Source organism: Clinocottus analis, unplaced genomic scaffold (genome assembly GCF_023055335.1).
Source record: "Clinocottus analis isolate CAN_PGR_092001 unplaced genomic scaffold, fCliAna1.0.p SCAF_18, whole genome shotgun sequence".
NCBI classification, from domain to species: Eukaryota; Metazoa; Chordata; class Actinopteri; order Perciformes; family Cottidae; genus Clinocottus; species Clinocottus analis.
In genome coordinates, this window is record NW_027175909.1 from 9390076 (window position 1) to 9406009 (window position 15934).

General features: G+C 40.8%; 1 protein-coding gene across 1 annotated transcript in view; it reads left to right on the forward strand.

The window, feature by feature from the left end:
• Positions 1 to 264: 264 nt before the first annotated feature.
• The window catches only part of stau2 (staufen double-stranded RNA binding protein 2), a 77503-nt gene continuing 61833 nt past the window's right edge, over positions 265 to 15934 (forward strand). The window contains exons 1-5 of the mRNA XM_068582033.1: positions 265 to 322; positions 1994 to 2198; positions 2325 to 2455; positions 2786 to 2945; positions 4780 to 4915. Coding sequence (XP_068438134.1) covers positions 2003 to 2198; positions 2325 to 2455; positions 2786 to 2945; positions 4780 to 4915 — 623 coding nt within the window. The 5' untranslated portion in view covers positions 265 to 322; positions 1994 to 2002. The remainder of the gene's footprint in view (positions 323 to 1993; positions 2199 to 2324; positions 2456 to 2785; positions 2946 to 4779; positions 4916 to 15934) is intronic.

Sequence of the window (15934 nt, forward strand, 5' to 3'; positions counted from 1 at the left end):
TGCTTCAGGCTCTGAGGAAGCGAACCAGGACTAAACCATTCATATGGTCGCGGGGGTGGCTGATACAGTGTACGATTCATTCAAGATTCGCCTCAAACTGCAATGATGGTACGTTAGAAACAAGCAATGCTTAACACTGACTACATAAACGCAACACAAACTGAATGCGAGAAATATCAAAATGACCAGTCATTTCCTTCTTACCGGACATATTTAAAAACATTTACCCAGACAAATAACGTGGTCTGTTCCCTCTTCCATCCAGTTCTCTTTAGTGTTTGCCAATGTCGGAGGTGTAACTGGGGTCTGGCCCTGGACAAAGGTAAAAAATACACTCTGATATTTGTCCCTTTGTTGTTAGATGGTCTCTGGATGATTTCTCACGCTGTCGTCAGTCCACATATCATGTTGCGGGGGACTGAAACCCCCCAGACTTTCGTGGAGGATGGGGCGGTATGGAGATGCTAGCGAGAGGGGTGCTCGGCCGATCAGCCATGATGAGCGTTAACCGGCTAAACTAGCGTTACTGGAGGTGGCTAGATAGTGTATATTCATCAGGGGAGACCGCAACGATATAATTACAACAGCATGTGTGTCTGGCAGTTATGTTGGTTTGTTCTGAGGAGCTGACATTTGCAGGAAATGCCGTTTTCTCGTTGGCAACGTTAGCTTCGTGCTAAGCTGGGCACAGTAGGAGCTGTACTGTAGGTTCAGGGGTTGCAGACAGCCCTGTAGCTTCTGTCAGTCAACCCCAACGTAACACCGCATACTGTGCGGGACGAGCCCGCAGTCCCGGCTGCTTTCGTGCATGTTACTGTAAAAAGAGGTACAGGACGAGCAAGAAAGGATCGGGACCCCGAGAAACCTCAGGGGCAAGCAGGCAGGATGCACTGACAACTATAAACAGATTGCATGCAATTAATTAACGTCAGAGATCAGAGTGCAACATACCATTTTATTTCGTGGAAGCAGTCGATGTCAGTTGTTTTATAGACGTACCGCTGCTCTGTTGTTTGCACCAATCAAATCATGGCCATTAACTGTAAACAGTGGACACAGGTAGGATAACACCTGTATTCACGATTTCAGGGTAAAGCCCATCACAACCCAGATTTTTTTTTCAGTCTTGCAGCTTTTTTCAAGTTGATTGGATATATTGTCCATCATTTACAGGTGTCAGGTCTAAAGCCAGCATTTCATAAAGTGTCCCCAAGTGCAAGGCGCTGGATTTCTCCACACCCCAGGGGTTCAGTTCTGTCTCTGACCCTTTGCTCTGACCTCTGTGGGGAAGTGAATGCATGTCCCTCATTTCCCTTCAGTGCCTGCCACATATTAATGTGAACCAGTAGTGGAGCCATCTTGGCAGAATGTTGTAATACTAATTAATTTATTACAGTTTACTATCTCTATCTAAATCTTTTGTTGAGGAAAAACACATGGTCGCATATTATGTTACCTGTGGTACATAGCCGGAGTGTAGTTGCATTCACCAAAATATTGCATGCATAAAGATAACAAGGTTAATGTGTTTTTTGTTCTGCAGGATTGTTGGACCCCCTCCGCTATGTTAACCTATGTCTAATTCATGTACCTCACTTTAGTCTCAAATAAAATGTGATTTAACTTCCTTTGTCTTTTTCTGGATGCTATCACAGGATTCTCTCCTTTTTCCGGGGAGCTTAGCAGCAGTAACATGAGCAAAGCTCCTTCAAATAGAGGTTCATTGTCTGGGTGTATTAGCTGCCAGAGGATCAGAATGTGAGATAGGCCTAGGGCTGCTCAGTTTGAAGTCAGTTCTAATGGCTTTGCACGCAGAAATCTGTCAAGTGACAGTGAACAGATCGAAATTGTGCACCAACTGGTGTGTAATAATGATGCACATCTCTTTTTTTTTTTCATTAAACGTTTCAAAGCGCTAGTCTAATATATATGCATCACGTTGGTAATGATCGGTGTGTTTCTACAAAATGTTAAAGTTGCCATTTGGTTTCAGGAATAGAGCATGGCTCAAGTGAAAGTACAGACCTCAGCACCCCTGGCTGGTCCTGGCCTCTCCCCTGGAGTTTCCCCGACGGCCATGGCCAGCCCAGGATCCTTGGGTCTGCAGCCCTCCGTCAACGGCACAGGCCCGGCCCCCACACCCGCCTGCCCTGCTCCTGCAGTCGGATATGGGGACGCCCCTGTGTCTACATCGCCAGGTAAAGCTCCAACAGAATACTTTTTTATTCATGATAATTACTTGATTTTATTTCTACATAGGTCTGTCTCTGGTACTGTTAGCAAGTTACTTAATATGCTGTGTATTGTGCTGTGCTCTGTTTTAGGCCCTCCCCAGGAGAACATGGCAAACCCTAAAGAGAAAACTCCAATGTGTTTGGTGAATGAGTTAGCCCGTTTCAATAGAATCCAACCACAGTACAAGCTCCTCAATGAGAGAGGCCCTGCACATGCTAAGGTAAGGAAGGGGAACATGACACTGGAGATTAATTGTGCAAGATGAAAAAGGTTTTACTAACTTAAAGAAATCTCTGATTGTCTTTCATCTTTCGTAATACCCATTCATTTTTTAAAAAAAAAAGAAGATTAGTCAGTGAACAGTTCCCTTGTTTAACTTAATTTCATGCTGAGGTAATACATACTTCTTTATGGCATTTCTTCATGGCATCATAATTTCGTATCAGTCATGCAGCGAATAGCTCTTGCTATAAGGGATCCAGAGGGATGTTGGTAAAGAAATATAGCTTCTGTCGGGTAATTTCTCTCCCTCCGGGTGTCACTGGTTCAGATCTTCACGGTGCAGCTGACTCTTGGGGAGCAGCTGTGGGAGGCTGAGGGCACCAGCATTAAAAAGGCTCAGCACTCCACAGCCGACAAAGCGCTGGACGAGAGTGTCCTTCCCAGGCCGGCGCCCCGCTCACCTAAAGTGGACATCAACAGCAACCCAGGTACTACAACCACAACAAAATGTCATTGTACTGTTTACTACGAATGTGTGTGAAGGCTAACGTTTAAATCCACGTGCTAGTACCATGTTGGGCCCGGAACAGCTGATGTTATTCAAGCGCAAAATGGCTATTTTAAGTGAGGCAAAATCATTTGATGAAAGCAACAAAGAAAGTTAATGTCAGTCATCGGCCCTAAATGGTAAAAAAATAAATAAATCACCAACAGAAATATCCTGCAATCAATATCTAATTTATGTTTAATACTTTTTAAATTGAATGAAAATTGAACCACTTTTTTTTTACTTTGGCCGTGCCTCAGCTTCACAAGCAGATAACATATGCTGGCTGTAAGATGGAACCTATGCTCATTTATTTTAGAGAAAAACAGCTTGGTTGTGCCTCCTCCTATTTGTCCTGTATTTTACCTTTTCTGAGAATGTATTATATTTGCAGTAAGATGGTGTTTTTAATGAGAATTTGCTCTCAAGTTTAACTTTTTTTCCTTAATAAGTTACCCTTAAGCACCACACCCAGTTCCCATTTGATGTCAAACTACATCTGTCAGGTAATTTACAAAAACGTTCAATCCTCTATACCTGACAGTTAAATTAATGAGCATGTTTGTGTTTTTGTTTCAATGATATTCTAAATTGAACATGGAGCACATCATTTATTTCGTAGTGCCGTATAAATGTCAAAGTAAATAAACTCTGTAATTAGACAAGTTCTCACATGTTTGCTGCTTTAAAATGGACGTCAGTCCAAAGTATCCCAGCATGCCTGGAGCCTGTCAGACAGGACATTTAACAATGACATCTGAAAACAAAATAAAAAGGTGTTCAGCAGCCAACACACAATACAGTGTTTTTAGTGTAGTTCTAATTCTCCATTCACGTCAGACCTCTCTGTGTTATGTAACTGTTCAAGAAAGTATCCGATGGAGGGAGTTATCAGACGGAGAAAAACAGCATCAAAGTTCACTTAAGATCTTAAATTTCCAATGCTGTGCTGTGTTTTTAAAAGAATGTTTTTAGATATTCTGTTTTCAAGAACAGAAGGTCCTTCCATGGACACCACTACCAGTGAAGTTGTAGTGCCCTCTTGTGGTCATCTTCTTTCTGGAGCTGAGTGTATTAGTGAAATATGGACTGTCCATTCGGAGGGAGAGAGAGGCCTCATAAAGTCAGAGGTTATGTCACAACATTTCATGTGTGAGTGTAATCATAAGGAAGAGGGCTGAGTTTAAAGGTAAAGGGGGAAACGTCACAAAGTATTTGCATCACGCTATTGTATTAATGGGAAGTTTCAATATTTAGTTTTTACACCTGCAGGAGTTTGACTTCCAGGTGTACCTCTCAAGCCACTGGATATATTTATTAAAGCCATGTTTAAAAACAGTGAAATAACAAGACAGTTATTTCACTCGATAAAGCCTAAGTGCAGCCTTGTGTTTTTATCTCTGGCCAAATTAATACCAAATTAATACCACTAGCCCCTCTTACCTCCGCTGCCCTCTGTGGCGTTGTAGTAGTGGAAGACCTTAAAGCCAGCTCTTTATTCCTTTTGTTAAGGAAACAAGGGATAGTCTATGTAGCATCAGTGGGAACATGTGGGATTAGATTTGCACGCATCATACTCTCAGAGAGGTCGGAAAGTTCTCCAGTTTTTAGGTCGTATGCAGACATCCTCTTGTGTTAACATGTTAATCGGAGTACAACTCTAAAAGTCGCTTAGTGCTCATGTGACATACTCAAAAAACTGAATTTGTTTTATTTGCTGATTTAATTATTTTTTTGGCTTGGTTTTAATCACTCGGATTTACTGTCATATACAGGCAGTATAACACCTACGGTGGAGCTGAATGGTCTGGCTATGAAGAGAGGGGAGCCAGCTATCTACAGGCCTTTGGACCCTAAACCCATGCCCAACTACAGAGCTAACTACAACTTCAGAGGGATGTTCAACCAAAGGTGAGCTCAAACTGAACTATTTCAGTCCTGAAGCTGTGTAGTGACACTTATCGCCTCAACAATGGGGGAGATATCATGATGAGCTATCCCCAGGAAATCAAATCCAGTGTATTTTTTTTGTTAACTCATTCTTTAAACTCGTCAATTCCCCATATGCTATTTCCACTCTTATGTGGATATATATCTACAAATACAATTTAAATAAACAATCGACAAATAGATATTTCGTTATTCCTCCTCTTTCAGTTGACACACAAACATTTAAAGCATCATTTGTTGGTAATTTAGATCGACACAGCCTGGTAATTCACCTGGATCTCAGCAGGTTGAACATGTAGTTCACATTCAGTGCAGTTCTGCAGCAACATATCCATAAACACAAAACACCTGTACGACCTGATCACCGATATTGGAGTTCAATGCTGAAACTATAAATGTAGCTTTAGAGAGGAGAGAAGTTAGTTGTCTTGTTCACATTACTGCCAAACACCACATAACTATCAAATGGAATCATGTTGTTCTGAAAGCTTTATTTTCTCATTCAGAGAGACAAGTGTTTTTTTTTTTATTTCACCACTTTGGAAAAGCTTAATTTTGGGCTTAATTTAAAGAATGGATATGTGGCAAAAATGCTGTGTAAAAGGTGAACTTTGAGATTTATCTGACTTGGTGTGGACATGTTCTTGATATATTATGGATTGCGTCAAACGGTGTAGTCTCTTTGATCCCACTGGCTCAGATGTGTGGCAGACGTGGCCCTCCACTTCATATGTTTTCTGCACTGACGAATGTGTTGCCCTCATGGGGTCCCTTAGCACTCCATCTTTGTCATCCTTCTTTCTTCCCTTCATTTTCTTTTGCTTTACGGGAGCCATTGAGCCATTTCCAAAACTCCATAAAAATGCCACAGAGGTGCAATTAATGATCACCTCTCCCTCGGTGAGAGAATGTTATGTGGAAAGTGTTTGACTTGCCTGACATTAAATCCAGGTACACTGTGATACTCTCAGTTCACAAAGGGCAGGTTGCCACTTTTTTGGGTTTAGTAGACAATATCAAGAATTAATGAACCAAGAAAGGAACAAAACATTAGAAATTGGTCCTATGTTTAAAAGGCAAGGCATAAACGTTGGCGGTGTATGTCTATAAATAGTAGTATTTGTTTTTGTTAATTTTTTTTCCTGGAATGTCAGATCTTTGTAAATATTTAACCATAATAGTTTATGGTGTTATTGATGTTCCTAATATAATTACATTATTTCAAATAGGTGATACAAGTTATATGGCTCCAGATAGTTTGATACGCATCGGGTCATTTTCATGATCCCCTCCAGATGGCAGTGTTCCCTCATTTGAAAAATCCTGAAGCACTGCTTTTATAAGGTGATTGAGCACCCATTTTGTAACAGGCAAGATAGGAATGTGGTGAATTAATATAGGTTTTTATAGGTACAGATCTCTGCAGTGTAATCTTTAGTGTTTTTTGTGCAATAACTTTCCTATTAATGCACTAAGCATAGAAAACCATAACAGATAAGAGAACCTGTCTGTTTTTCTTGCTGCATAAAGTTTGCCTCATTAAAGTCCGATGGTAAGGTATTCTGATGCCAACAGTGTGGGATTTATTTTTTAAATGTGGATACATTGCCAGAAAAAAGTCTGTGATTCGGTCGCAGTGTTGGGTAACTGAGTGTAGTAGTCAGCAGACAGTCTAGCATCTGGCTCACATCTTCTCCTATTTGATCCATGCAGGAACAAACAGAAGGGGAAAGACAAATGTCTGTGGGGTAGAGGAGAAAATCTGTTTCCCAGCATCTGTCTGTCAATGTCATATGTCACAGGGATGAGTTTCTAAGAGACGGCTGTATCCATCCCTCATGGTCTGTTTTATTTTCTTATGTCGTTGTGTAAGGGAGAGAGTGGGTGAGGGGATGTGTGCGTCTGAAGCACAGAGAAAACGTGGGAGTATATATTATCCCAAGGTCACTTATGTTTTCATTAGGTCTCTTTCTTTCAGTGTAGTCGAGCCCTGGATTAATGAAAGCGAGACCTTCTGAATATGAATTCTCTTCATCAGATGACTGACTATGTGGCGGAGTGACAGGCCATATTCACAATCCGTCACCTTAATGATGCTGCGGTGAAACGAAGGTTTCTATATGCCCATGTCCTTACCTATTATGATGAATAAGAGCGATCCGGAGTCATGTTGATGGAAAATCTTACCATTAAAAGGGCAGCTTGGCTCTGATCCATCAGCGCTCTAATCACCACCAAGACCAGTATTGATTCATTCAGAAAGTGCCCTGATGAGAAAAGATGGCAATAATATGAAATGTGCATTTATCAGCGTCTTAATGAATCTTATTTATGGTGAAGGGCCTGTGCATAATTTCTTACCATCCAAATCCACGTTTAAATAATGGATTCCTCTCTGTTATCCTGCCGTCATAACCACAGCATTGTTCATTCTGAAATACTGAACGCACTCCGACGTGTTTATCAGCTTATTCTATCAGTGACTCAGCTGCTGTGAAACATTATATGGAAATTTAGCCCAAATGATTCAATTGTTGAATCAGGGAAAATATTTTTGTTATCAAGAAATATATGACATCAACCTTTTTCATGGACAATCCCGGACTCGCGTGTTATCATTGGAACACCTGTTTCCAGTGACTCATACTGGACTCCTCCAGTCTATCCGCGGCGCTCCCAGCTTTCCTCCTGCTGCTGTGGTCCTGTGGGGGGGCGGGGTCGCCCGCATCCTGAGTTGGAATTTGGATAGGATTTTCCCTGTTAAAGCAAAGCGGAGCAGTCAGAAGCCGCCCTCCTCCTCCCGGCCCTCCTTTGGTTAGGATACTAACATCATGTTCGCTGGAAGAACAGCGGGTTGAATGACTGGGGGGCTCTGTGACATTTCCTCCTGTGGTTATGATGATATTCAGATACTGAGCTGGCCGTGACTACTTTTTCTGTCGGAAACGGAGAGGAAGAACGGGTCACCTGTGCTGCAGAGCATTCGGTACCCACAGTAATGTTGTATCAGCCAGTCTGGAATTTCACACAAATTGAAGTGTAAATAGGTTTTTGTTTTGTCTTTATTTTAAAGCTTTATATATTGGTTGAGTGAAACAATGATTGTTAGTTATGGGGTCATTTGTAATGACGAACTCTAATATAATTATCACCAAACTCGGCTCGGGTCTCTACGAAGCATTTTTGTCATCATCCAGATCGTAGATTTGATGTTTCGGCTGATATCTTTTACTGTTTTGTTTCATATTGCTCTTATCAACCTTGTTTCCTGCGCCCAGCAGGCAGCAGATCTCACTGAAAAGCTAATAAACCTGCTGTAAGCTACCTGCCCAGCAAGCGGCAGACAGACACAGTTGGTGACTAGCTGGTGAACATAGCGGGTGCATCCCAAGTATCTTAATTGCATCCATGTTTCCTGTCACGTGCGTCTTTTCCTTGCATCTCTCCATACATCCCTGGTGGGAGGGACTAAAACTAGGAAACCATGCAAAGAGAGTGGAAACAAGGAAATATGTTGAAAGAGAAATGAGACATCCCTTCCTTTGTAGCATTACGTGAAGCGACATCTGTTTCTGATGATGCTGATCGATCGGCTTTAACAGCTGGAGAGACTTTTGACGGCGTTTGTATTTGCACAAATAGATCACTGAATTTATACTAATAAAGACACAGTTATTATCCCTGCCAGATGTTTGCTCTCTGTTGCCAGTTACCTGTTAAACAAACTGCATCGAGTATTTAAACACGGTGTGTGGTATTTATACTGTGTTCTCTGTCATTTCTAGACGGCAAAATGCATTTGTCTTATTTATTAATTCTTTGAGTCTGTATGTTTTTCATTGCGACGTCATTGGTAAATACTCCAGAATATGATTTCTGATTTCTCTTGGAACTTGGAATTAATTTATTAAACTGGGAGGGGAATCGAAACGACAAAACTCATCAAACCCGGCGCTCAGGAATGATCAGCCTCGCGTGACTGAATAGAAATGACGACAAATGATGTAAAAAGTGTTTCTTGCTGACAAACTCTCTGACTTTAATTTTATCCATAATAAAAGTTATTGAGGGAAATAACAGATCATGAAAAGACAATTGTTCCAAATGGTGAATCAGAAAAACAAATCAAATACGTAACTTGAGTTTAATCTGTGATCTGTTTTCGCTCTGGTTTGAAACTCCAGTGATGCTGAGAAAATCAGATGAGTCCGATCGGCTGCAGCCTCCAATTAAATAACTGATGAGTGATGCCGCGGGGCGTGTCGGCCTTTAAAACACTTCCTAGGAGCCCGCTCTCGAGCATCCTCGCTCATGGCTCCTCCGAAATCGCTCCTCAGAGCAGAAATAAGAGTTTTGGGACGGCCGTCAATATGGCGGCGCAGAACAACACTCCGGGTTCAAGCGAGGAGCGAGGAAATTACAAAAAAGAGCCTTGTGATGTACCCAGTGTCAGCTAAAGAGACAGATATCACCCTCAGGAGTTGGTGGAGACCAAACTAGAGATCAAATGAGAGTAAATATTAGACTTAGCCGCGAGGTGGCCAGAGACGTGAAACCAAATGTATTTTAATGTTCTTAGGTGTGTAAATAGGCAAGTTTTTCCCAACACTTTGGCACTGTAAGTAGAACATGTGTCAATCTTGTGGTTGCAGTTCATCCACTTGTGACCAAAAAGTAAAATAATGGAGATTTGAAAGAAGTGAATCACCGCTTCGGGTTAAGCCTTTGAATTTTGAGAGTGAGTGAAAACTGGAATTCATCTAATTGAAATTAGGATTTTGCTTCCACAACACGCTGTGACTATTTGCCTTTTATGATACGCAGCTTATTTGCATTTCCTCCCTATTAGTTTGATACTATTACCAGAGGCCATTGATAATCAAGAGAACCTACAAGAATGTAAATTCAGCACAACATATGAATATCAATAGCATTAGATACTTGAGTGCTGAGCTTGGCTTTTGATTTTGGATTCCAGACTTAAAAGTACATAACTGTGTCCTTGTAAAATCAAGCCGATAGGCCCAGGTGATGCTGTGTGTATGTCTATATGCTCATGTAAGAAATATAAAGAGACAGTTGCCATGGAAAGATAGTTATCCTTGAAATATGACTGCCCTTCTCACACAAAAGAGCACACATTCACAGGTGTACTTTGTCATCTACATCTCTAATTGGGCCAACCCGGCTCGCTGAAAAGACAAATCTGCCCACAAGCGTGTTTCTATATTCAACATTTCCTCTCATCCTATCCTTCCTACGTGGACGTATCTGATATCCTCTGAGGTCCTCCACACACACACACACACACACGCACACGCACACGCACACGCCATTCTTTTTCTCGCTCACTTTCTCCCATCCAAGTAAAGTCTTTTTTTTCATACGGCCTACTGGCCTGTTGGGCCTTCGGATCTTAAAAAGCCTCAACGGGACGCTGTGTGCTCTTTCGTCCATTCGGACGTTCCACAGATAGGATTTCTCTTACTCTTATCCATCCCATCATCACTGCTGTCCAAAAAACAAAAAAGAGCTGCCAAAGCCCACATGGTGCATTTATTGCATTATGTTTATTTTACTTTTTTTCAAAATCATCTTGGATCTTTGACGATCAGTAAATCAGAGGCATTCACTCAGACAGTTCATAAGTTTCCATGGGTGACGTGCCAGAACAAAGGACAATCTGTCCAAATTGTAAAAATGGGTGTAAACTCATAAAGCAGCGTTTTATAGAGGAGACTACGGGGGTGGAGGTGGGGAATACAGGTCCAACATAAACAAATGCTTCGAATGATTTGTGCTCAACAGACTTGATGAAAAAGAAGTCTTGTCTGTTCTTTCATCTTCTCTCCTCTGAGTGGAGTTTTGTGTTGTCCATCGCCGTGTGTCCTCCTCTTTTGCCTTGATGTATTGAATGTTAAAACAAACTCGAGACCACTATGTACAAAGCAGGTTACGTCAGTAGAAATACCTTTTGTGATTCTGCCATCGGCATGTTTCGCAGGCAGAGTCGGGCGACTTCAGTGGCCTTCCTCTCAAGAGCTCACGTCAGTATTTTCATACAAATACACACCATGTGTTCCTTTTCCCGGGACATTGCATCCGCCTTTTGCTAGTTGTCAAGGTCATTTTTGTTATGGCTCAATGGCTTATAAGGGCATGTCATCTTGTTGGACCACACCACTTTTCTATTTCTTCTGTGAAATGCCACAGCTTTGTGATCTCGTTTCAACTCGCCCTACAATTTCATTTCATCACATGTGCAATTTTATCCTGCGTGCCCATTTTTCTCCTATGTGCGATGCCATTTTGTTTTGCAGTGCACTTGCTCTGAATAGAAAATTATAGTTCATCTTTAATATTATGCATTGCCACCCAGGATGCTGATCCATAGAAGCATCATGCTGCACATTTAAGTCTTTCAAACCGTTCAGAAATCTCTAAACAAGCCTTTTTCTGTCTCCACAAATAGGCACTTCGGTGTTTCTATTTGTAACCGTGTTTGAACTTTCTCCACATCAGTTCCTGTAATTCTGACAGGAAAGACGGCATCCTTTGCTGTTGGAGGAAAATTGATTCTTGAGTTTTACCTACATAACAATCAACAATCACTCTCCTGTGGTTGGATGTGTGACAAAAAGATGTAATGAGGAAAACAGAAATATCACAAATCTATTACAAATTTACACTGTGTTTACTTTGAATCTTCCCAACGTTTGACACACCGTTGGATAAGATGTCTCTTGCAGTGCCATACAACTGTTAGCGGTCCTGTCTTCCTGCATCATCTTAAAAACTTTCGATGCAGGGAAAGTCAAAACAGAGTTTGTTCTGTTAAGTGATGCTGCACTTCTTCTTTGGTGGTCCTGCCACTTGAGTGCCTACCAGAAAAACAGAGGAATCTGAGCAACTGTATTTTGCATCCTGTAATTGGTTCGCTCTCAGCATAAGCAAACCACACTTCAACTCAAAAATGCAGAGAGTAATGGTGTCAGCATGCTGGCTTGTTTCAACGCCACTGTTCGCACCTGAATCATTTAAAGTGAAGAGAACTGCACCAAAATAACTAGAATGTCCACTTTCTTGATAAATTAACCAATTGGCTGATTCATAAGTTGCAGACTAATTTGTTTCCTATGTAAGGTGTTCCCAGAAGATTACATAAACACTATAGAAATAAAATATGAGGGTTTGCATTCTTCTCTGCTACACATTTTTTCTGGATGTCGGACAATTAAGAAGAAGAATTTATCGGTCAGTAAATATTGTTGCCTGAAAGATGCCTGACGAAGAAAGATCAGAAAGGGTTGCATAGAAACCAAGTCGAAACAATATGGCCAGAACAAATTCATGTTATTTCTTTTTTAGATTATGGTACAAGAGATCTTCCTTCACAAAGCAATTCATTTTCCTCTCTTAATGACAATGAACATAAACCAGCAGGTCACAGGGCAATGTTCTTAATGAGGACAGCAGGGTTTGATTTTAGACTGATCCCCTGCCAGCCTTTCCTCTCAGCCAGCCAAGTCTTACAAGTTGGCACTAGAAGGGCATGAAGGTTAAGAAGTGTGTTTTTAATTATTTTTTTGCCATGTCACATAAATGCACACATGGTGTAATTACTTTGCACTCACTGGCAAGTCTTCTATATGCTTTTATTACTGGCATTACATCAGCCCTTTTTTTCAAATCTAGTAAGCCTCTTTGCATACTTTCTTCTGTAGTGTGTTACCTGCCAGTTACAATGCTGTTAAGCTATCGTGTTTGGAAACAATACTTGATTTTCATCTCTGACTCGGCAATTAAGTGTGACAGGAGAGTCGGGGTCAGTTTACATGGGGCCGTGACTTCCTGTGAGCCAGGCATGGAAGGAGGGCCCGCTGATTACACAGCTCGCACAAAGACGGCTTTAATCTCTTGTTCAAAATTGAAACCACAACAAACAGTAAAAACAATGAACACTGTCAGATTGGACAATTTAATCAAAATGGGTTATGAAACCTTTGTTTTATAAACTACGTCTGTTAGCAATTCTTGATGAAAAGCTGTTGTCTGTAAAGGCAGTGATATGAGTAGTCTGTATGAGACACCAGCTGTCCGCTGCACCCGAGACACAGCAGTACATTACACCGGAGGGATCTGAGGTAAAAAAAGACATTGCTTCCACGACGGACTTAAATGAAAGAAGGTTTGGTGATATTAAACTATTAAAATAGGGCTGCATGTACCCGGATGAAAGCTTTGGATGGTGAGCCAACGCACACATGTACTTCACGTTGACACTTTTAGCATTTCACACCCAACTGATGTGGTGCGTCGTGTTGATAACAATGTCCATTTAAACGTTCAAAGTTTTTATACTGAGCTTCCATCACAAGATTCACATCCGAACGCTGCAACACAGAAACTGTTTACATTCTTCACCTTCACAGTGCATAAGTGTAACATCTCTGAGTCAGAAATGCCTTGGGGACATCTGACTGAAGAACTAGTTGTGGCTTCTCTGAGACCACCACAAGTCTCTCTCTTACACTCACTCACTCACACTCACGCACACACACTCGCACACCACAGTCTCTCAGTATGACTTTAGACCTGTTTGGTTTCACTTTTCAAACACATATTTACACCTACCCCCTCCTCCGTAAACACCCTGAAAATTAACATTGTTTTAAATTAACCTTCTAAATTAGCCATCTTAAAAACATTTAACTTAAAGTGTAGGTTTTGTTTGTTTATAGTTTATGAGTTGTCACACACTCATAAGTCAAGTTGTGTGAGTGTGTGCATCGTTGACCAAGTGACACTATAAAGGCTCTCGGAGTGCAATGGAGAGTATCCACAGTGTCCTCTGAATTAAAGCTCCCAAAGCTTTTGTAGACTGAAAAAAAACGTAATACCAGCAGGTCTCATTAGGCTAAAGGGCCAACGAACGAACAAATTAATTTAGGCACAAAGTTGATACATTCCACTGATGTCGTGTCAATTGATCAAGCAAAAATGTAAAACACAGCTTACAATACAGTCATCAAATGTGATACTGATCCTTTCACTGTTGGCATCATGCTTAGAAATATGTTCTGTTTGTTTCTGTCTTTTTTATTTTAAACATTATTACATTGTTTTTGTGAAGACTCTGGATGAGCTATTAGTTGTCTTTGTGTTTCATGCTGCTTAATTAGCAATGACCTCAAATACATAATTTCATGCGAACCCACAGCGCTGCCATCGCAGTGAAGGTTTCTAACCTTTTGAGAACAATGTTAACTTGACATATAGGCTATCTAACACTACTGTGGATTTTTTTTTTTTTTTTTACATTAGCAATTGCGTGAGGCAGCAGGGGAGGAAAGCAATCAATGATGGACACGGACTGAAGTACGGAAGTGGGAGGGAGAGAAAACAACAAGTACAAGTCTTACAACAGATTGGAAGAAAGTGCAGCTGGTGGACGAGTGAGCCTGTCCAAGTTTTTGCATTCTTTTCTCCCCCCAAATATCTGTCACCCTTTTAATCACAGCACAGCCCCGTAGCCCTTTGCAAGGTTCTGAGTTAGTTGTGTGCGTGTGTGTGTATAATTTTGGGTTAATCCATACTAAACTATTTGTGTTTGCATGTGTGGCCAGTAGATCTCTGTGATGCCTCAAGACAAAGTGTCCACTCCCTCATTCATGTCTTATTTGTTTGTTTGGCCCACTTTGTCCTGTCTGCTGTAGTTGAATACATGTGTTCCCATCCTTCAAGAAGCTTTTCACCGCTGGGAAGATGGTCTTTTCATTAAACTAGGATGAAGTTGAAAGGCACACATGTTTTTTTTCAAGTTGGTGTGGCATGACAAGCAAAAACAGAAATGGGGGCTTTGATTTTTTAATTTTAAACGGAAGAGAAGAGTAAACATCATAGCACAAGCAGGTAAGACAAAATCAACAGAACCCGATGACACAGACCAACCAAAATGAGTGAATATTGTCACAGCAGCAGTCCAAGGAAGACTCACAAAATATATGCAGAAATCAGCAACAAACTATCCTACTCAATTATAAAAGCAAGAGCCCAACCATACAAATATCACATACATATTAGATATTCTTGTGCTACATTATCAAAACAGTGAGGCTCCTATAGATCAAAAACAGTCTTCTATAGCGTAATGAGCATTTTATTGCATTTCTAATGACTAATGAGTAGTTTAGGTGACCACTAATGGGGTTTCTAACTACCACTTGTTGACTGGGCTGATTACAGGAAGCAATATATTCTAAACAAAATTGAATTTAATGTGTTCTCATGGGCAAAATGGCAGGTTTATGGCTAAAAGGAAGTGCTGCATTTGGTTTTGATTCCTGCGGTCTTCACAAGTTTGCAAGCTAAAGCGGCCTTCTCTACACTGCTGCCATCTGCAAATGGTCATGTGTTAAGTTGTAGGCTAAATATTTTCAGTTAACTTAACAAACTACACAGGCTCTTTCTTGCCATCACTGTATTTCGTTTTATAAATTCTACTAAATTCATCTAGCGTGGTCAGTATGAAATACATTCACTGTTGTACATCACTGTAAATGATGCAAGATTTCTCTTGTGGTACACGTGACCATGGTGCTTTCCTATTTGTGAGTTGTTTTTTTTTTTAATTTATACATACAGATGTATTTATCTCTTAGAATATTATATATTACTTACGGGCTATCAGAAAAAATAGTCTAATCTGGTGCTTTTAATGTTCCAATGTAATATAGATGGTGGTTGAGAGGTAACACATGCAGTGTATGTAACAGTGTACGTGTATGCAGTGAGGGAAAATCAGCTTTTTCTACACAGGCAATTAGAAAGGAAATTGTTGTCCATGCCAGAAGAGGAAATAGTTTCCAGCCGAAATGTCATCCTGTCAATTAATAATTGCAATGCCATATCTCCCATTTCCCAGTATTTGACTGTGTGTGGGCTCATAACCTCCGATGTCTGTGAATGGGACTGTGTGTG